At 44.1% G+C, this 22719-nt stretch overlaps 2 protein-coding genes and 1 long non-coding RNA gene across 4 annotated transcripts; all 3 read left to right on the top strand.

Annotated features, from left to right (window-relative positions):
• Positions 1–1414: 1414 nt before the first annotated feature.
• LOC139081496 (uncharacterized) lies at positions 1415–3637 on the top strand. The gene is made up of 2 exons (XR_011536642.1): positions 1415–1463; positions 2952–3637. It is a non-coding gene; the product is annotated as an uncharacterized lncRNA (long non-coding RNA).
• Positions 3638–14456: 10819 nt separating this feature from the next.
• Positions 14457–16231, top strand: LOC139081470 (late cornified envelope protein 1F). Its single transcript, XM_070607316.1, has 2 exons — positions 14457–14547; positions 15564–16231. The coding sequence occupies exon 2, from the start codon at positions 15587–15589 to the stop codon at positions 15917–15919; it is 333 nt and encodes a 110-aa protein (XP_070463417.1). The 5' UTR covers positions 14457–14547; positions 15564–15586; the 3' UTR covers positions 15920–16231.
• A 4581-nt stretch (positions 16232–20812) lies between these two features.
• LCE6A (late cornified envelope 6A) lies at positions 20813–22381 on the top strand. Of its 2 annotated transcripts, XM_008515399.2 has the most exons (3): positions 20813–20924; positions 21528–21820; positions 21988–22381. In XM_008515399.2, the coding sequence occupies exon 2, from the start codon at positions 21549–21551 to the stop codon at positions 21789–21791; it is 243 nt and encodes an 80-aa protein (XP_008513621.1). In that variant the 5' UTR covers positions 20813–20924; positions 21528–21548; the 3' UTR covers positions 21792–21820; positions 21988–22381. The 2 variants fall into 2 exon arrangements, with proteins under 2 accessions (XP_008513621.1, XP_008513620.1); XM_008515398.2 differs by having other exon boundaries at positions 21528–22381.
• The last annotated feature ends 338 nt before the right edge of the window (positions 22382–22719 follow it).

Raw genomic sequence — 22719 nt, 5'->3', positions numbered from 1 at the left:
TTATCAAATCAATATCCAGTCACATCTAGAGAATTCCAGAATTCTTCCCCAAGCTTGGAGGGAAGTGGATTTTCTTCATATGATCATCCCTAGCTTGACTTCTCCTTCATCTGATAAATTTCTCTCATTGTTTAATAATCTCGTACTAGGATAGGGCTCTTGTTATCTGACTCATTACCAACCCAGGTGTGAACTCTGGCCCTTTCCTTTAATATCCTAAAAGTGTGAAAATATCAATATTTCTTTCAAGAAAGCCTGTGTTCATATAGATAACCGAATTGAGGCCCTAAGAGCCTAAGTGTTGAGAGACGCTTATAAAACAGAAAGAGACAAAAAATCATGTGAAATATTAGATATTCCTGTTCTTAAACATCTGCCAACATCCACTCCACTAGAAGTGTCTTTCTCCTCGCTCCTTGACACCAGACGGTATTCGGCCTTAACTGTCTCACTGTCTCTTTACTATCTTTCCTTTTTCCTGTCTGTGGACTTCACTTCAGCCCTCCTACACAAGCCCTGGAAAATCTTAATTCTCGCCCTCATTAGCAGATCAGTCCTCTCTCTCTCCAACCTCTGTAAACTTCATCCCTCATTCACATTTTCTTATTAAAACCTAGTGATAACCTCAGCAAAACAATAGGGTCTTATATTTTCTAACAGATCCACTCTCCTTAGAAAGTGGCTATAATTGTTTAAAAAATGAATGCGTGGTCACTTGTTTAGAGAATATTGAATGTTATAAAGTCTCTACCAGAAATTTCCTTTGCATTAGCTCACTGACTCACACACCGCCGGACAGTTATTTTTATATTATCTCTACTGCAGGTTGACAAAACTGAGAACAAGAAGGATACAGTATTTTTTCAGAAGGTCATGAAGATAATAGGTGGCAGAACCAGGACTCTCTATTGGGCCTCTCTGACTCTTTAACCAGGGTCTTAATTCCTATAATACATATACACATGCATGCACATGCAAACACACGCATACACACACACACACACACACACAGTCACACATAAGATAATCAAGAGTTGGAGGATTCTATGAAACTTGGTTTAAACGGATTGCGCAGAGCCACTGAGTCAAGATTTGTGAGACGAGAAAAGAGTGCTTGGGAACTCAAGCTCCAAAACAAGCAAGGCAACCACCCTCCAGGGAGAGTGAGATGGGAATGATTGCAGGGATTTTTCTCCCTGCCTCCGTTTCTAAGCAGTCCTATTCTTAGGTGGGAGCAGCTGCCCTGGGACCCATGGAGGGAACCAGAGGAGGAGTTGCCGGTCATCACCCGGTCACAGGTCACAGGACCCATGTGGGTGGCAGGAGGTGGGGCCTCTCATGCCCAGGCCCTGTCTCACACACTGAAGGCAGAGCCCAAGGCCAAGATAAAAAGGCCCAGGGCCAGAGCACCTCCATCCACTCCCTCCTGAGGACCTGACGAACTCTGTGCTGCTTGTGCACTGGTGAGTGTCCACTGGGAATGGGAGACAGCCTTCTACAGAGGGATGCTCAGACCAGAGCAGAAGGGTAGGTGGGGCAGGGCCTTGTGGGACCAGAGTCCTTGGGGACTGGAGGAGAGAGGCCTCAGGAAGACTGAGGGAAGGTGTGCCTGAGGGAGTAAGCCAACTGGGACCCCAAGGGAGAATTGGATAGCTGTGCCTTTGTGCTGTACCAAATTGAGCTCCAGTTGGCTGGGCTCTCGGGTCAGAGGGGATCGAAGCACTGACCATCAGCCTTTACTAGGACAGCTTTCACAAGTGGATGTCAACTTTGAGAGTAAAATCATGACCCTCTTTACAAAGAAGAGTCGGAGACAGTAGTTCTTACCAATGGGGAAAGAGCTGCTCAGATGATGCTTCGGGGCTCTTTAAAACCCACATGTCAGCCAGCCCCCGTGGTCTAGTGGTTAAGGTTCCATGTTCTCACTGCCGTGGATGCTGGTCAAGGAACCACACTACCCATCTGTTGTTTGTTATACTGTGGCAGCCACATGTTACTGTGATGTTGGAAGATATGCCACTGGTATTTCAAATACCAGCAGGGTGACCCATGGTGGGCAGTTTTCAGTGAAGCTTGTAGACTAAGACAGACTAGGAAGAAGGACCTGGCCACCCACTTCTGAAAAAATTGGCCATGAAAACCCTATGAATAGCAGCAGAGCACTGTCTGATATAGCGCAGAAAGATGAGAGGGTGGTCAAAAAAATCATGCAGGGTTCCACTCTGCTGTACGCAGTGTCACTAGGAATCAGAATCGACTCCCTGGTACTAACAAAAAACCCACTGAACTGGAATTGGGAATCTAAGAAGGCAGACACAAGTTAAAAGTCACTGCCAAGATATTAGTGTGAGGCCTTGGTGTGCTGAAAATGGCAGAGCATCAGACTGGAGCCAGGAGACCTGACTTCAAATCCCCTATATGCACAAAAATACTCTTCTTCAGCTTCTTTGATAAGAAAGCCACCCAATGAGACCAGCCAGCCTCCCAGACCATTTGCAATCTGCACGTCCAAATCTCTACAGAACAAAATCATCAAGGAAGTTACTCCAAGAAACAATCTTTAATTTTCTTTCTTCAAGAGAATATTTACATTCTGAACTGGTTTCCAGACAGAACAGTTTCAGGATTCTGGTTGACACAAAGGGAGACATAGCCTTTTTCACTTACTAGATATTTAATTATGGCAGGTTTTTCTTACTGATTTTTGCCTTAGTTTACTTCTTATAAAAGACATAATAATCCCTGCCTATCTTAAATAGAAATTATGAGACTCAAAGATTAGTGTGAGAGTATTTGCCTAACTATTGGAAATAACAAAACTTCCAGTGTTTAATTATCTAAGACTCCATTTAAACAGTTCAGAATAGAGGGGCTACAAATGATGCTGAAAGGACAAGGGGCAGCATGGGCTCTGTGTGCTGGGTCTCACTTGCTGTTTGACTCTCCCTCAGCTCCTGAACGCCCACTTGCAGACATGTCCTGCCAGCAGAGCCAGCAGCAGTGCCAGCCCCCTCCCAAGTGCCCCACCCCTAAATGCCCCCCAAAGTGTCCTCCAAAGTGCCCTCCAGTCTCTTCCTGCTGTGGTGTCAGCTCTGGGGGCTGCTGTGGCCCCAGCTCGGGGGGCTGCTGCAGCTCTGGGGGTGGTGGCTGCTGCAGCTCTGGGGGAGGCGGCTGCTGCCTGAGCCACCACAGGCGCCGCAGGTCCCACCGCCGCAGACACCAGAGCTCTGACTGCTGCAGCCAGCCCTCGGGGGGCTCCAGCTGCTGCGGAGGGGGGAGTGGGCAGTCCTCTGGAGGCTGCTGCTGAAGTGGACCCTGAGCCAAGAAGAGCCAAGAAAAGCTGACTTGGGGCAGCAAATGACCAGATGCTTCCTCCTGTTCCTGCTCCTCCTGCTGGGCCTGCCCGTGTTGCTGAGAGGCCTGGCTGAGGCCTTGAGCCCTGTTCCAGAGGATCTTTGCGCCCTGGTGTCCAAGAAGCCCAAAGCTGCTCCCCCAAACCCATTCACTGACCTCCTTCCCCATATTCCCATTATGCGTGGCTGCCCTGGGAACCCCAAAGCACAGACCCCATGTCCCTCCTCAGCTTATCTTTTTGCGTTCCCCAGCCTGATGTGACACAATAAACTGGAAATCTGCATTCCCTCTTGCCTTGACTGATTGTTATGCCTACTTATGTCATCCTTTTCTCCTACTCTGTCCTCAGCTCCTGGTTCCCCTGAGGCCTCAGTATCTACAGACCTTGTTCAAATTTGCCACTTGTGCCACTAATGTCCTTTATAGCAAAGCAAATTTTTATTGTTTCAGAATCCAGTCCAGGATCCAACTCTGCACTTAGTGCCATGACTCGTTAGTCTCCTATCTGTGACAGTCCTTCAGGCTTTTTGTCTTCATGACCTGGTTATATTTTAAGAGCCATTGGTTTTTGTAGAATGCCCTCATTTGGGTCTGTCTGATATTTTTTCTTGACTGGTGATGCATTTTTGCAGAGATCCCACTAAAGTGGTGTTGTGCCCTTCTTAAAGCTTGATATCAACCTTCATATGGTGTCTAACTGTCCCATTCTTGGGATCCTGAAAATTGGAATGGGGACATTTGGGAAGATCCTGATAAAGCTGGGATGCTGAATTTCGTTTTTGTCTTTTTTTTGAGGAAGATTAGCTCTGAGCTAACTGCTGCCAATCCTCCTCTTTTTGCTGAGGAAGACTGACCCTGAGCTAACATCCGTGCCCATCTTCCTCTACTTTATACATGGGACGCCTGCCACAGCATGGCTTTTTCCAAGCGGTGCTGTATCCGCCCCTGGGATCCGAACCGGAGAACCCCAGGCCACACTTAACCACTACCCCACCGGGCTGGCCCCTGATACGCTGAATTTTTAAGTTCTGCCAAGTCTTTTTTCGCCTGTAGAAACAGGCTTACTACCCCCATCTGAGGATATTAACCCTGCATTGCCCAAGGAAACTGTAATGGTCTTTCCTGTAGTAATTGTCTTGAAGGACACTGCTGGTTCTCTTCAGGACCCATCCCACCATCTTTCTTTGCTTCTAGACATATAACTGCACTCAGGTCCCAGTAGGCCCCAAAAGGTGTAGTGAAAAGTATGACCCAAGATTAAGTGTACTACACTCCAAAAGAACTACATGATTTTTCCCACTTTACAGACAGAAACCCAGGGAATATGTGTGGAATTGATATTAAGGGTGTGAAATAATTAAGAAAGGAACTTAAAGTTGGATTAGGCTAAATTTATTGGTATAGACCCACTAAGCAAATATTCTAGACTAAATGTTTGTAGCTTGGGTAGTTAGACAGGGCTCTAATAGTTTGGTCGGTTAGCTGAAACCTGGACCAAAAGGTGGCCTATGCTAAATGAAGAGGAAATATCAGAACTGTCATGTATACCGTAGAGAAAGGGATCCAAAGGCTTATGGTTATTGGAATGTTAGAGTGGAGTTTTCATTGAAGATCTGCTCATCCACCTCTAGAAAGATCCAGAGGACTTACCTTTCATCATGACTGTGAGAAATACATTTATGATGGGAGCTCCAGCATTCGTGAAGAGCTCTGTGATTGTTCTTGTCTGTAGGTGAGAAATTACAGTGGGATCTGATATCACAGAATTGGGAAACCTAAATTCAAAAGGGATAATTCAATCCCAGGGTGGCAGGGGCCAAGCGGCAACACTTAATCACCAAAGGCCAAGAGGGTGTGGTTACTATAATGGACAGCAGAGTGAAAGCAGCAGTCAGAACATTCTGACGCACAGAGAGCTATGGCTGTGGCTACTTGATCATGGTGTCCTTAGAAGTAAAATAGATAGGAAGTCTACTAAATTCTTACTTGATTTGGATAAGTGGAAGAGTTCTAAGTCAAGTGAACAAAACTCCGAGTCATAAAAACAGAGAATCATGGTCCCTCAATCAATTCCTAGACCTGAGCTTGTTTACAGACCCAGAACTCCTGGAACAAAGGGGAAGCTGGGTCATCTTGAGGAAGGACCCTCACACACTACCAAAACATTATACTGTTAATCTTTCCCCCAGCCTTCCCCAAAGGGACCTGCAGCCTTTTACCACGGTAATTGTGCACTGGAGAATAGGAAATAATCAGACATTGTAGGATAACTGGACCCTGGCTCTGAACTGATACCACTTTTGTCCCTATTTTGTCAGATACGGGCTTATGGAGGTCATGTAATCAATGGAGTTTTAGCTCAGGTCCATCTCATAGTGGGCCCAGTGGGTCCTGATCCCACCCTGTGGTTATTTCCCTGGCTCTGGAATGCATAATTGGAGAAGACATACTCAGCAACTGATAGAATGCCCACATTGGCTCTCTGATCTGTGGAATGAGGGCTAATATGATGAGAGAGGTCAAGTGGAAGCCATTAGAACTGCCTTTACTGAGGAAAACAATAAATCAAAGGCAATATTGCATTCCTGGAGGGATTGTAGAGATTAGTGCTACCATGAAGGACTTGAAGGATGCGGGGGTGATGATTCCTACCACTACATTTCTATTCAACTCACCTATTTGGTCTGTGCAGAAAACGGATCTTAGAGAATGACAGTGGGTTATTGTAAGCTGAACAAGGTGGTGAGTCCATTTGCATCTGCTGTACCAGATGTGGTTTCATTGCTTGAGTAAGTTAGCACATCCCCTGGTACCTGGTATGCAGCTATTGAACTAGAAAATTTTTTTCCATACCTATTAGTAAAGACCACCAGAAGCAGTTTGCTTTCACTTGGCAAAGCCAGCAATATACCTTCACTGTCCTACCTAGGGGTAGGACAACTCACCTGCCCCGTGTCATAACTTAGCTCTCAGGAATCTTGATTGTTTCTCCCTTCCACCAGACACCACATTGGTCCTTACATCAATGATATTATACTGATTGGACCTAATGAGCAAGAAGTAGCGGCTACTCTAGACTTATTGGTAAGATATTTGCATGTCAGAGGGTGGGAAACAACTCTGACAAAAACTCAGGGGCCTTCTGTCTCACTGAAATTTCTAGGGGTCCAATGGTGTGGAACATGTTGAGATATCCCTTCTAAAGTGAAGAAGTTGTTGCATTTGGCCCCTCCTACAACCAAAAATGAGGCACATTACCTAGTGGTCCTCTTTGGACGTTGTAGGTAAGATATTCATTTGAATATGCTACTCCAGCCCATGTACTGAGTGACCCAAAAATCTACTAGTTTTGAGTGGGGTTCAGAACAGGAACAGATTTGGCCTGCTGTGAAAGCTACTCTGCCACTTGGACTATAATATGTAGCAGATCCAGTAGTGCATAAAGTGTCAGTGGTGGATAAGGATGCTGTTTAGAGAATTTGGCAGGCTCCTATAGTTGAATCACAACGAAATCTTTAGAATTTTGGAGAAAAGCTTTGCCATCCTTTATAGATAACTACTCTTCTCTTGAGAAACAGCTTTTTTCTTGCTCCTGGGTCTTAGTAGAAACTGAAAACTTGACCATGGGTGAATAAGTTGTTATGAAACCTCAGCTGCCCTTCACGAACTGGGTATTGTCTGCCATAAAGTTAAGCATGCATAGCAGCACTCCAACATCAAATAGAAGTGGTAAATGCAAGAATGAGGTTGAGCAGGTCCTGAAAGCACAAGAAAGTAAGTAATTTCATGAAGAAGTGGCCCAAATGCCAATGGTTTCTCCTGATAATTACCCTGTGTCCCCCAACCTGCACTTACGTCTTCATGGGAATTTCCTACAATCAGTTGACAGAGGAAGGGAAAAGTCCGGCCTAGTTTGTACATATGTAGGCAGCACCTGAAAGTGGACGTATATAGGACTACAGCCTCTTCCTGGGACATCTCTGAAGGAGAGTGTTGAAAGGAAATCCTCACATTGGGAAGTACTTCTAGAAGTGCATCTGGTTGTTCATTTTGCTTGGAAGGAGAAATGGCCAGACATGCAATTCTATGCTGATACATGGGCTCTGGCCAATGGTTTAGCTGAATGGCCAAGGACTTGAAAAGAACGTGACTGGAAAATTGGTAATGAGAATGTCTGGAGAAGAGATGTGGACAGACCTCTCAAGTGGGCAAAAACGGCAAAGATATTTGTCTCCCATGTGAATGTTCACCAAACAGTGACTTCAGGAGTGGATTTTAATAATTAAGTAGATAGAATGACCCATCCTATGTATACCAGGCAACCTCTTTCTCCAGCTACTCCTGTCATTGTCCAATGAACTCATAGTCAAAGTGGCCATCATGGCAGGAATGGAGGTTATGCATGGGCTCAGCATCACAGATTTCCATTCACCAATACTGACTTTTCTACAGCAAACACTGAATGTCTAATATGCCATTTAGTAAATACCAACATTGAGTCCCCAGTATGACACCATTACCCCTGGGTGATCAGCCCACTACCTGGTGGCAAGTTGATTATATTGGACCACTTCCATCATGAAAGGGGCAGTGTTTGTTCTTATTGGAGTAGAGACTTATTCTGGATACGGATTTATCTTCCCTGCATGCAATTCTTCTGCCCAAGTTCTCATTCATGAACATACAGAATGCCTTATCCATTGTGATTATTCCATACAGCATTATTTCTGTGATGGTTAATTTTATGTCAACTCTACTGGCCATGGGGTGCCCAGATTAAATGTTATTTCTGACTATATCTGTGAGAGTCTTTCCGGATGAGATTAGTATTTGAATTGATGGATTTAGTAAAGTAGATTACTCTTCCCAGTGTGGGTAGACATCATTCAATCTGTTGAGAGCCTGAATAGAACAAAAGGCAGAGTATGGTAGAATTTGCCCCTTTTTTTACTCCTGCCTCATTGCTTAAGAGGCAGGAGTCTTTTCCTGACTTTGGCACTCCTGGTTCTCAGGCTTTCAGATCCAGAGTGGAATCTGTACCATTGGCTCCCCTGGTTATCACACCTTTAGACTTGGACTGAATTATGGCACCAGCTTTTCTGGGTCTCCAACTTAAAGATAGCAGAATGTGGGACTTCTCAGCCTCCTTAATTGTATGAGCCCATTCCTTAAAATAAATCTCTTTATATAAATATAAATATAAATATATATATAACCACATTCTGTTTCTCTGGAGAACCCTGACTAATATAACTAATACAGCAAGTAAAGTGTGGCAATGGGCCCACGCTCATGGAATTCGCTGTTCTTATCATGTTCCCTATCATCCTCCAGTGACTACCTTGATCAAACTATGGAATGGCCTTTTGAACATCTAGTTATAGTACCAGCTAGGTAGTAACACCTTGCAAGGTTGGGGCAAGGTTCTTCAGGAAGCTGTATGTGCTCTAAATCAGCATCTAATATATGGTTCTGTTTCTTCTATAGCCAGAATGTGTAGGTCCAGGAATCAAAACGTGGAAATGGGAGTGGCACCACTCACTATCACCCCTAGAGATGTGCCATCAAAATTTTTGCTTCCTGTCCCAGTGACCTTACACTCTGCTAGTCTGGAAGTCATAGTTCCAAAGGGAGGAATGCTTCCACCAGGAGACACAATGATGTCATTGAACTGGAAGTTAGGACTGCTACCTGGCCACTTTGGCATCTTCATGCCTATGAATAAACAGGCAAAGAAGGAAATTACTGTGCTCAGTGGAGTGATTGATCCTGATTACCACAAAGAAGTTGGACTGCTACTCCACAACGGAAGTAAGGAAGAATATGGCTGGAATACAGGGGATTCCAGGGAGCATTTCTTAGTACTACCACACCCTGTGATTAAAGTCAATGGAAAACTACTACTCAGTTCAGACAGGACCACTAATGGACCAGACCCTTCAGGAATGAATGTTGGGTCATCCCACCAGGCAAAAAGAACCACGACCAGGACCTAATTATTATGAGTATTTCTTCCTTGCTTTATCACGAATGTGTGTGTGTATCTTAAGTATCTTTTTCCCCCTTTCTTATCCTCTTATCATATAACATAAAATATATTGACTTATGTACTTAAATATTGTTCAACTTTACATAGTATTTAAGTTAAGGATCTTGAGGAGAAAAGTAAACATGACTCAAGGGCTTCGCATCTTCTTCTCAGGAAAGGGTTCGTGCGTCTTCTGTTGTACACATCATAGTTGTATCATGGTAGCTGGATGTGTGGCCTTGTCATTGTCTTTATCTGGAGATTAAATATCATTTAAGGAGATGTGTATGGGTGTCAAGTTGACAAGGGGTGAACTATGATTATTATCTTAATTAATTTTATGTGTTAACTTGGCCAGGCCATGGTACTCAGGTTTTAGGTCAAACATAAGTCTAGATCTTGCTGTGAAGGTATTTTTTTAGATGTGATTAACATTTAAATTAGTAGACTTTGAATAAGACAGATTACTCTCCATAAGGTGGGTGCACATCATCCAATCAATTAAAAACCTTAAGAGAAAAGATGGAGGACTCTAAAAGAAGGAATTCTGCCTCCAGACTGCCTTCGGATAGAGGCTGTAACATCAACTCTTCCCTGAGTCCTCAACCTGCTAGTCTGCTCTGCAGATTTCAAACTTTCTAGCTCCCACAATCATGTGAGCCAATTCCTTAAAATAAATCTCACTATGTATATGTACAATCCTATTAACTGTTTCTCTGAAGAACCCTAATATAACGTGTGTACATATGTGTGTGTATGAGAGACAGAGAGTGAGACAGAGAGAGAGAGCGAGACGGGGGTGGGATGGGCTCTCTGTCGTCTGTCCATCATATTTTTGTATGTTTATTTATTTTTGCATTTGTAACATATATTTATATATTAGAGATATTAGTTCCTTACCTGGCATATGTATTTTTCTCTAGTTAATTTTTTGTCTTTTTACCTTGTATGTGTTACTTTATGCTATATAAAACAATTTTTTTTGTTATAGACTTTTTTTATTAAGATTATGATAGTTTAAAACCTTGTGAAATTTCAGTTGTACATTATTGTTAGTCATGTTGTAGGTACACCCCTTCACCCTTTGTGCCCTCCCCCCACCCCACCTTTCCCCTGGTAACCACCGATCAGTTCTCTTTGTCTATATGTTAACTTCCACCTATGAGTGGAGTCATACAGAGTTCGTCTTTCTCTGTCTGGCTTATTTCACTTAACATAATACCCTCAAGTTCCATCCATGTTGTTGCAAATGGGACGATTTTGTCCTTTTTTATGGCTGAGTAGTATTCCATTGTATATATATACACCATATCTTCTTTATCCAATCATCAGTTGCTGGGCACTTAGGTTGGTTCCATGTCTTGGCTATTGTAAATAATGCTGCAATGAACATAGGGGTGCATGGGACTTTTGGAATTTCTGATTTCAGGTTCTTAGGATAGATACTCAGTAGTGGGATGGCTGGGTCATAAGGTATTTCTATTTTTAACTTTTTGAGAAATCTCCATACTGTTTTCCATAGTGGCTGCACCAGTTTGCATTCCCACCAGCAGTGTATGAGGGTTCCTTTTTCTCCACAACCTCTCCAACATTTGTCACTCTTTGTTTCGGATATTTTTGCCATTCTAACAGGAGTAAGGTGATATCTTAGTGTAGTTTTGATTTGCATTTCCCTGATGATTAGTGATGATGAGCACCTTTTCATGTGTCTATTGGCCATCCTTATATCTTCTTTGGGGAAATGTCTATTCATGTCCCCTGCCCCCTTTTTGATTGGGTTGTTTGATTTTTTGTTGTTAAGCTGTGGGAGTTCTTTATATATTATGGAGATTAACCCTTTGTTGGATAAATAACTTGTAAATATTTTTTCCCAATTAGTGGGCTGTTTTTTTTTTGTTTCAATCCTGTTTTCCCTTGCCTTGAAGAAACTCTTTAGTCTGATGAAGTCCCATTTGTTTATTCTTTCTATTGTTTCCCTCGTCTGAGGAATTATGGTGTCTGAAAAGATTCTTTTGAAACTGATGTCAAAGAGTGTACTGACGATATTCTCTTCTAGAAGACTTATTGTTTCAGGCCTAATCTTTAGGTCTTTGATCCATTTTGAGTTTATTTTTGTGAATGGTGAAAAAGAATGGTCAATTTTCATTCTTTTACATGTGGCTGTCCAGTTCTCCCAGCACCATTTGTTGAAGAGACTTTCTTTCCTCCATTGTAGGCCCTCTGCTCCTTTGTCGAAGATTAGCTGTCCACAGATGTGTGGTTTTATTTCTGGGCTTTCAATTCTGTTCCATTGATCTGTTAAAATTTAATTTTTATGTAATTTATCAGTCCTTTTCTTTATATATTATGGATTTTGTGCCATTCTTAAAATACCTTCTGCCACTTGACAATTTAGCAAAAATCTTATGTATTTTCTAATTCTTTAGAGAATTGTGTCATCATCTATAGTTTAAAAGAAAGATTTTCAAAGAGGGGAAAGAACTAAAATTTGTTGATGTGCTAGTTTGTATCTCAAAAAGGAGGAGAGTTGGAAGGCACAGAGGAAAATTAATTCAGTCTGGATTATTCCCCATATAATCTCAGCAGTGCCCTCTCCAGAGCCCTGGGGAGGATGAGAGAATGATGGTGGAAGAGATAGACCCCTTGGAAGAATCGGTGACCTCAGAAAGCCTTTGCTAGTCAAACATGTTTATTGAACCATCCCAAAGCCATTGATAGCATAGCTAAGGCCAGAGAGCTGCAGTCCAAGTGATGTGGTTGTAACCATGCTGCCGACCAACCCCCTAAGTCTAAGCAGATTGATAGTTCGGGTGCTGCCCTGCCTCAAAGCAGAGGTGTAGGCCAGATGACCTCTTCACTCCATCATCCTAGGAATCAAGAACTGTGCTCCTGTCTGAGCCAAGTCATGGATATCTTGGCCACTCCCCATAACTAAGTCCATTGGGACAACCTGAGCAAATGTTATAGCCAAGTGAGACAGTGGCATACCTCTGCAGGTGACATGGCCATCCCAATACACCGTGCCTGTCTCAGAGTGCTGCCTCCTATGAGGATTACCTAAGTCATAGGGAGTGGCTATTTGTAAACTGTAAAGTAAGTGCTAATGCTAATGAAAGGACTTTTTAAAAATCTACTAAGCACCCATGTGTGCATAACCTTGTACTAGTTGCTGAGGGGAATCAGAAATACAAGGCACAAGCTGTGCTGTCAAAAGGTTTATTACAATCTCACCTGTAAGGTACGTCACCTAAAGGATATGGAGCAAGTAGGATTTGAACTGAATTGTCCCCAGAAAGGAAAATGTCATGGAATAAAGCGTAATAGTATGGTAGGGAGAGACACGTTTATAGCACAGCTGATGCTCCAGTTCTACTTGGGAAGCAGAGCAGAAACTGGAGAAGCTGTGCAGGGTCCTGCTGCACAGAGCCTTGGACATCAGTGAAAACGCTGGCCTTGATCCTGAACGTAGTGTGGAGCCCTAGATGAGGCTTCCTTAAAAGTCAGGGGTAATGACTCCTGGAGTGGGGGATGGAGGAGGGAGAATGCCAGTGAAGATGAGAACCAAGGAGAAACCTCTACAGATTGAGGGCCGTGGAGTTTCAGGGAAAGTCGGGCGCCTGGAGATACCTGATGCTGAGAATCACAAGCGAGCTGGATTCTCTATCTGTGTCTGTGTCTGTATCTCCATCTCTATCTGTATTTGCATCTAAGTCTATATGTATTTATGCAAGCACATATAACCTTTGAAACATGATCAGTCTAAAAAATCCACATGCGTGTGTACATATATGCTCACAAGATATTGGTTATTCTTGCCCATGTGACCGAGATATAGATATTATTGAGTGAATTCATGTCTCATTCCACTCTGTAAAATTATTTCGGACACTTCGAGGGAAGAATTTCTTCCCATAATTACTCCTAGCTCTAATTTGCCTTCATCTAATTAATATGTTTAGATTTGTTTTTTATAATGCTGCCCTCCAGATATGGAAGGAGCACCTGCTATATACCACGTTGAAATTAGTCTTTATCTTAATCTCCTAAAAACGTTCAAATACAAAAAGCCCTTGAAGGAACCCTTGCATCCACGTAGGAACAAAGCAGTAACACTAGAGATTCATCTTGAATGGTGAGCCCTCCTCTTCCGTAAGATGCTCCTGTCTCCTCGAGCAGGGGGCTCATTTCCATAGGGTCCTCCTCCGACATGTGCCCCAGGCTTGAAACCCTGCTACAGTGTCTTCTCCTTTCTGTTTTCTCATCCACGAGCTGACCCTCTTCCTCTGTGGGAGATCCTTAGAAAACAAATTCTTGTTCTACTGTGCAAAGCAAGGCAGCTTTTCTCCCCAGCTCCTCTCCAGGCATAGTTTTATCTGAAAATATATGAAAGACCTTAGTTGAAAAAAATGGACATTTTAAAAGTCAAATGTACCTCTCCTAGAAAATAGCTGTGATATAAAAAAATCTACTCCCTTTCAATTATTGATGGGTAGAGAGTTCATTTATGAGTGTCCGCTGTGTCATGGGACCTTTTCCAGACATTTTCCTTCCCTAATTCTCTTGACCTTCACGACACCATTGAGAGTAAATTTTATCATCTATTTTAAATTTGAGCAAACTGAGAATGAGAAAGGTTAGGTGATTTTCACAAGATCACACAGCTAATAAGTGGCAGGACCAGGATTCTGTTCCAGGTGTGTCTCACTCCTAATCCAGGCTTTTAATTGTGATGGTGTAGACGTGCACGTGTACACACACACACACACACACACACACACACAGGATCTGCCAGAGTGGCTGGGACACAAGTGGAGGTATTTAAAGGCTTCTGTGAGTCCTAGTTTAAAGCAGACCCTCAGGGAAATAGGACAAGGGGACTGAAGAGATGAAGATGAATGAGTGAGGGACAGACAGCTGTAAGGAGAATGAGCTGACGTTGATGGTGGGAATGTCCTGGGCCCCTGTGGAGAGATGCAGGGGAGGAGCTGCCAGTCATCACCTGTCACAGGACCCGTGTGGGTGGCAGAAGGCAGTCCTCTCATGCCCAGGCCCTGTCTCACACACTGAAGGCAGAGTCCAAGCCCGGGATAAAAGGGGCTGGGGCCAGAGCACCTCCATCCACTCCCTCCTGAGGAGCTGACGGACCCTGTGCTGCTTGTGCGTGAGTAAGTGTCTACTGGGAGCAGGAGACAGCCTTCCAAAGAGGGACGCTCAGACCAGAGTGAGAGGGCAGGCACGGGTAGGGGCTTGGGGGCTGTGGTCCATATCATTAAAGACAGACAAGGCCGGAAGGGACAGAGCCGGGGGCAGGTGGGAAGACAGTGAGAACAGTATGAGTTCAGCGATGGCTGAGTATGCTGAGGAACCCACCAGATCCGCAGCTCTGTGCGACTCACAGGATGAAAGAAGGAAACCTCGGCTGCTGTGATATTCTAGGAGACGCTTCAGAAATGGAGACACCTTGAGAAACCACTGCATCCTCAAGGCATGATTCGGGCCCAGGGATTCTCAAAGTGAAGAGAGGATCAGAGGGATTTTTGGAGATTGTTACACATATGGGTATAGGACAAGGCCTGGAAATACATTTAAAAGCTCCAGAGTTGGAAAAGCACAGAAGTTTAACCATCTCCAGGTCAAAGTATTAGTGTAAGAGGTGGTATTTCTGAGACCATCAGAGCACTGGGCTGTGAGTCAAGGGACCTCTCAGCTTTCTCTTTAGTAACGTGAACCAGCCAGGAAATCTCTAAGATCCTCTTCTATTTTGATCTTGTAAATGTCTAAAATGTGAAAGTGTTTAGGTTGTGAACAGGATATTTTTTTCCATAAAGAAAAATATTTCAGTTCTAAATTAGTCTCGATAGAACAATTTCAATATTTGAATGACATAAATGAAAAAAAAAATTTTTTCACTTTCCTGACATCATTTGGTCTCAGTTTTCTAATTGGTAGAACGGATGATGATGACTTCCTACTTTAAAAGGATAAACTGAGGTTCAAAGGAGACGCTGTGAGAGTAGTCGGTAAGGTGTTACAAACGATGAAAGTGGTAGGGATTTGTTTTCTCTGACTGATCTTAAACAGGTTATTTAAATGTACATAGTAGAAATGATGCTGAAAGGACAAGAAGGGGCAGGGTGGGCTCTGTGTGCTGGGTCTGACTTATTATTTGACTCTCCCTTAGCTCCTGAACATCCACCTGCCGACATGTCCTGCCAGCAGAGCCAGCAGCAGTGCCAGCCCCCTCCCAAGTGCCCCACCCCTAAATGCCCCCCAAAGTGTCCTCCAAAGTGCCCTCCAGTCTCTTCCTGCTGTGGTGTCAGCTCTGGGGGCTGCTGTGGCCCCAGCTCGGGGAGCTGCTGCAGCTCTGGGGGTGGTGGCTGCTGCAGCTCTGGGGGAGGAGGCTGCTGCCTGAGCCACCACAGACGCCGCAGGTCCCACCGCCGCAGACACCAGAGCTCTGACTGCTGCAGCCAGCCCTCGGGGGGCTCCAGCTGCTGCGGAGGGGGGAGTGGGCAGTCCTCTGGAGGCTGCTGCTGAAGTGGACCCTGAGCCAAGAAGAGCTAACTTAGAGACAACAAATGGCCAAACACTTCCTCCTCCCCCTGCTCCTCCTGGGCTTGCCTGAGTGGCGGAGATGTCCCATTACAGGTTCTGAGCTCTCGGCTAGAGGGTCTCTCTGCCCCAGGATTCAGAAGCCTGAATCCTCTCCCAGAACTCTATCTGCTGACCTCTGACATCAACTGTGTTGTCTCCCGTGGGACCCCAGACCGCAGACTCTAACTCCCTCCTCAGCCAGTTGCCTTGCAATCTGCAACCTCAAATGAATCAATAAAACAAGGAATCTGCTCACCATCTTGTTCTAGACTCGTCCTTGTCTGCTTGCATCCTAATATTCTTCTCACTGCTATCCATTCTCTTGCAGGAATCAATAGAATCAGATATTTGGGGCGGGGGGGGAAAGTGGCTCTGCCTTTCCTCTGACACCTTCTCTCGGATGAATCCTATGTAGGTCTGCTAGAGCACAGCCTCCTGATGTCTCATGAACACAGTGCCTTGGACTTTGGACTTTCTTCAGGGTCCCACCCCGTCCCGGGCAAGGCAGGGAGACAGATGTGTAGTCCTCCCACCTTCTCTTTGTGATACTGCCCCAACTCACCCCCAACTTTCTGTCTTTTTCAGCCCAAAAACATTGTTCAGAAAATTATACATGAGATCTCTGCAAATAAACCATGAATCTTAGTTAACTCTAACCAGAAACGCCCATTTAGCATGTGGCAAAGATGGTAAAAAGTGAAAATGCCTATAAAAGGAATCAGAGACTTAAAAGAAAAATCAGTCACTTCTCCCTTTTCTCTCCCTGAGTCCCAAATCAAATAGTTCATCTCTATACTTTGTAAAGAAATCTTGATTTTTCATTAAAATTATTTTCAATTACAAATTTCTTGTGATTTTTAATCATTGTTAATTTTACTTTGAGTTTACTATGTCTTGATAGTCTTATTATGAACTAGATAAATAGCTAACACCTTGAATTTATGTTTTAGTCCATTAAAAAAGCACAGGTGTCTGGTGGAGCAGACGGCAGGAACACATGACAGGGATAGTGTGGTTCACACCTCACAACTGCTGTGATTAATACGACCTCTAGATGTCCCTGTGTCTTTAGTCAGTCACTTAAGATTCAAAGTTCCATAAGGATCGTTACAGACAGTGATTCTCAGCATGTGCCTGCCCTTTGGCTAGTCCAGGAAGCTAGAAGAGGAATACATTCCCTCTGGTTTCAAGTAAGAAGAGAGAGCTCAAACACTACGCATATTTGGGGGTCCTCTCCAAAAAATGTCAACTGTCATGCTAACAAGCATAGAGTTGATTGCTGGCCAAAGTGACAGATGACCACCGTGCTGTCTAAATAGGAATTCTCAGACAAAAGGAGCCTATATCCCTCAGAAGTGTGATGTTTCAGTTGAGACCAGGTTCACCCTGCAGTCGAGGCTCCCTCTCCCCTCTTAGACTAGATGCCTCCTAAAGACAGGTGCTGTATATCCATCTTACACTCAAGTTTCATGAAAGCAGAGGTTGTTTCCCTACAGATTGTGAAGAGTTTCTTGTATATTTTCTTCTAAGAGTTTTATAGTTTTAGCATCTCAGTTAGGTTTTTGATCCATTTTGAGTTATTTTTTAGAATGTTGTAGGTAAGAGTCAACTTCGTTCTTCTATATGTGGATATATAGTTGTCCTAGCACCATTTGTTGAAAAGACTTATTTCCTCAGTGAAATGTCTTGATACCTTCTCAAAAATCAATTGACCATATATTGATGTATTTCTTTCTGGACTCCCAATTCTCTTTCATTGATATTTATGTGTATTCTTAGTTAACACTTTTTTTTTTTCTTTTTAGCATTTAAAAATGTCATTCCTATGCCTGCTGGTCTCCATTGTTGTTTATGTCATTTGTTAATAGTATTATGGTCCCTTGTGATGAGTCACTTTTCTCTTGCTATTTTCAAGAGTTTCTCTTCATCCTTTCTTTCAACACTTTTACTGGAATGTGTCTGGATGTGGACCTCTGTGTTTATCCTACTTTGATTTTGTTGACCTTTTTGAATGTATAGATTGGTTTTCACCAAATTTGGGGAATTTTCAGCCATTATTTTTGAATACTTTTTCTGCTTCCTTCTCTCTCCTTTCCTTCTGATACCCACATTACATATATGTTGGTGAGCTTAATTTTTCTGAGACTCTGTTCACTTTTTATCATTCATTTTTTGTCTATGACTCTATCTCAAGTTTTCTGAGTCTCCTTTCTACCAGTTCAAATATACTGTTGTGCTCTTCTAGCAAATTTTTCACTAAGAATGGAAGAAAGAAAGAGAGGAGACATCTATTGCTCCAAGAAATAGTGTCACAAATAGGGACTGGGAATGAGAAGAGATGGGTATTTCTCAGGGATGACCTCCTGTTCCCAGACCAGGATGGGGTGCTAATAACAATGGGAGCCACATATTCAAAACACTATCATTCTATTTTGGTAAATTTAGGCTGACTAGTTCCATTCTCAACCCATACCCAGAATTCGCCTGCCTCTCTGTTTGCCTGTATTTAACTTATTGTCCTGTGTTATCTATTAATGTGTCTACATTATCTCTAGAGTTAAAGCTTTGAGGCATGGGATGGGTTTCTTATTGCTTCCTGTATCCAGCACATGGTAGGTGCTTAATAAATATCAAATCATAGAATTATACTCATAGATACAACTGAACCTGGAATAGAGATCAAGTGGGACTAGAAGGAGAATAGTAAATTTCTGGGGTTCTGACTTGGAACTGGCTGGACTTGTAAATCTAGTGGGGGCACAGGACAGCTCAGGAAGGCCTACTTTAGGGAATGGGCAAAGGTAAATACTGATCTTCTCCACTGAAAGTGCTAATCCTGGTGGAGCGGATCACCAACACCATCCTATATGTGATGAAATTCATTGTACTGGAAGTGACTGGACTTAGAGATTTCTGTGGGCAATTATCATAAGGAGTGATCTGGGGGAGTTGGAGAGGAAACAGAAAGCTTGGTTCACCCAGGGAAGAGACTCCAAGGAGAACCCTCAGCCCTTAGGGAGGGGCAGTAGAGTTTGGGTAGTTGTTAGTTAACCTCAGGGAAATGCATTTGTGATGTGTGAGGTCTCAGGAGCATGGGTTTATATGATGTGGGTGTGGGTGGGGAAAAGGAACAACTGGTATGTTGAGACCAGAGGTACTTGACCTCCCACTAATGCTTAGTATATGTGAAGCCTTCCTGAGAAGTAGTTAGAATTTTTTCTGATACCTGAGGGGGAGTAGAAGAGGAGGAGGAAGAAGAAGAAGAGAGAAGAAGAAGGAGGACGGGAGAGAAGAAGGAGTCTGATCTCTGAGGCCATAAGTCAGATGCTCTCTCTCCATGGTCCTGTTCTAATGGGGTGAGATAGGCTTCATACCATTCTCTCACCTTCTGTTTCACTCATAAGAACTTTTCTCTCCCTTCATCCAAACTGCATGTCAAAGCTTACCTGCCCCCCGCCTCCCCGCCCCACGACGAGTGCATTCCCAGATGAAGAAGGCAAGCCCTGACAATCCTGTCCTGCTGGATTTGGGGTTCCAACAGCTGCTCCTCTTCTGGCCTTGTCCTGTTCCCCACCCTGGTTATGTACTTATCCCTCGTCCCACACCCCAACCCTGCTTACCTTTGTCTTATATATGATTTAAAGCCTTTGAGGACAGCCCATCTAATCAGAATATCCCTTGTAATTGCTCTTCTTTTTCATTTACTCCACTGTTTCCTGAGTCCCTACTGTATGTCAGGCATTGGGAACAGAGAGGCAGGCGAGACACTATCCCTGCCATCAGAGAGTTTCATCAGTGCCTTTTTACTTAGCTGTGCATATCAGCAGCAGTTCTGAGATGGAAGCATCCAGAGATGAGGAACTATATTCAGATGAGAGTGTTTCCACTGTAAGCACAGCCAACATGTGCTCATGTTAATTTTCATGAAAGGTGAAGGAAAACTTTTCACCCTGTGGAAAGTTTTTCCATGGGGTCCCTTGATAACTACAAACAGCTCTCCTTTCGCATTTAAGAGATAGCAGGGTTTATGAATGTTTTATTCTCCGTATTATTCTCAGCCTGTCCTGTAACGTGAGGTCCACCCACAATTTCTCTGTACTATTTATAAAAGGGTGTTCACAAAGGCCTTAGGTGAGGAGGGTGAACACAAGAAGTCGAGAACTGATTCACAAAACAAAAAGGCGTGGGATTTTGTTTTCCTCCTATTTTTTGTTTTCTCAAGACAAAAAGTCTATTCTAATGGCATATGGATTGTTTCATTCGACAAATATTAATGAGCATCTTCTTTATGTCAGGGACAGTATCAGGCCCTAGGAATGCAGAAGTGATAAACACAAGGTCCCTGTCATCAGGAAACTGTTTAATAGAGGAGATAGGACAAGTATTTAGGTCACCCTGACTTTGAGCAGCTATAAAGGATGTGAGGGGTCTCTATGAAGTTCAAAAGAAGAAGGATTCAGATGTGACCGGGAGACCAGGCAAGTCTCCGTGGAGGTGATGGCATTGAGTTGGATGATGAAAGTCATGGATGATGGGTGGGGGCTGGACCAGAAGGGTCTTCCTCAGACTTGGGTAGTATTGAACTTGGTCCTCTCCTCCAATCTTAGATAGAACTCAACAGCTGTCGTATCCTCATTCAGCCCCCAGGAATGTAATCCAGACTTAGTCAGTGTACCTACCTTCACTCAGGCCATCTGAAGGCTCCAGCCTTCTGGTCACTAACTCACATGGGAATCCTTTTGGTCCATGTCCCAGCTGTGTGTAAGCGAGGAATCTAGCCCTAGGAATTATGAAACATCCGGATAAATAATCCACTCCATGGCTCCTCTCCAATAACAGGTAGCCTGGAGGCTTCAATTGGAGGATGTATAAAAGGCCTCTTCCTTCCCAGCCCCACAAGGCCTCCAGACTCCTCCTGGGATGACTTGCCCACACATCTTCCTATAGGGTGAGGATACTTATGTGTAGAGAGAGACTTGGATGTCCCTCACTTAGATGCAGCTAAGGAAGCTCTGATCTCTCCTTTTGTCTCTTAACAAGGGATAATAGATAAGCTAAGTAGGAGAGGTTTGGGGCAGCGAGAAGGGAAAAGAAGTGGTTCCTTGCAAAAGACCTCAAATGATCTAACATGAGAGAAAGCCATAGAAGCTAGGGGGTCAGAGAAGCAGAGAAGGTGCATGCAGGTTTAGGAATCTCAGGGTAAAAGAAGACTGAGTGAAGAAAGAGCAGAGACTTGGTTCTCCTTTAAGCCTGACCATGGTGGACACTAGCCTGGGAAAAGTGGGCTGTCAGCTCAACTGGGTTGTAGTTTGTTTTTCTTGTTTAAGAAGAGTAAGTTATTAGCTTGGTTATTGGTGAGTAGGTCCCCTGGGAGTTCCCACCATGATTTACTATCCAGATTTTAGCCCTTTCAAATTCATTTTTTCCCCCTCCTGGGATGGATTTTAGCAGATTGTAAAGGCTAAGGGTCCATTTTGTCAGCCCCAGCACATGGAGAAGTGAAAAATATACCCAAGGTCCTGATCTAACCAAATGCTCTTTTCCCTTCCAGCTTCCACCTGCTAGCCCAGTGATGTCACAGCAGAAACAGCAATCCTGGGAGCCTCCTGGTGCTCCCCAGTGTGCCGCTCCCCAGTGCCCAAGCCCTTCCCTGGCTTCCTGCTTTGCTCCTTGCTGTGCTCCCCATTCAGGAAGCTGCGGTTCTGGTTCCCGAAGGCCCCGGGATCAGAGCCCAGCTCGCTCTGAGAGGGCTCACCAAAAGCCCCGCTGCCTTAGTGGTGGCACAACCTACCACATCAAAGAGGAGGAGTGTTAAGGTGTCCGTCCCAGAGGAGAGAAGCACAGGTACAGTTGCTCTCTCCCCACCCGGGTCTTGTGCATTTATTAAGCAGAGAAGCTCAGGTCCTCTCCTTCTCATTTGGGAGGAGAAACACCTCCTGGCCCCCAGCAATTAAGAGGAGAGAACTACAGTATGCTGCACTTCTGCTTCTGTCTTCCACCCACCCCTTCAGCTCAGCAACAGCACAGCTGCTTCCTTTGGAGCCGTGGCTGCTGTGAACACTTGAAGTGTCTGCTTGGACGTGCTGAGACCTCCTCAGGTGGATGCTGTCCCTTCTTCTTCCCTCCTAAGACAGCCGACGACATTTCAAAGAGACAGATGGTTTGAGACTTATGCCTGAGTTCTCAGCATCCTCACAGCCATCCACCTACGTCACATCATGATCCTAGCACTGAAGGCTTCAGTGTAATAAACATATGTTGAGCCCCCGCTGTGTACTGAGCTCTGTGTTCACAGATGTAAGTGGGAGACTTGTCTCTGCTCTAGAAAAGCTTACAAGCTAGTGGGAGAAGCAATGTGAACTCTAGATTGAAATATGTGTACGAATAAATATAATTTTAAGCTGATTGACATGCTTATTTTTTTTCTCACTTTGTGCCCGAAAGAACTTAAAGGAGAAAAAAATGTAGAAAAGGTCAAGGACAGCAGGGTGAGACTCATCCTGGTGGTGTGGATCAAAGGCGGTTTCTCTGGAACAGAGAGAGCATACCGCTTGAGGGGAGGAGAACAGGCTTCCTGAGGAGATAGGATTTAAACAGGGCCTTTAAAGAGAAGCCAGCTTTGCCGCTGGGAGTGGAGTGAGGAGGAAGAATCTTCCAGGTGAAAGATACGGCATAAAGGAAGGCATTACAAGTGAGGTACTTGCCACTGGCATGAATTTCAATTTGGCTGAATTACCAGGCAT

Source organism: Equus przewalskii, unplaced genomic scaffold (assembly GCF_037783145.1).
Source record: "Equus przewalskii isolate Varuska unplaced genomic scaffold, EquPr2 ChrUn-10, whole genome shotgun sequence".
In the NCBI taxonomy this organism is placed as follows: Eukaryota; Metazoa; Chordata; class Mammalia; order Perissodactyla; family Equidae; genus Equus; species Equus przewalskii.
Note: the sequence above shows the minus strand (reverse complement) of the source record. Positions and strands in the feature narration are given on the sequence as shown.

What these genes read in the sequence shown, in the direction of transcription:
- LOC139081470 (XM_070607316.1), top strand. Translation starts at nt 15,587, where the DNA reads ATGTCCTGCCAGCAGAGCCAGCAGCAGTGCCAGCCCCCTCCCAAGTGC.
- LCE6A (XM_008515399.2), top strand. Translation starts at nt 21,549, where the DNA reads ATGTCACAGCAGAAACAGCAATCCTGGGAGCCTCCTGGTGCTCCCCAG.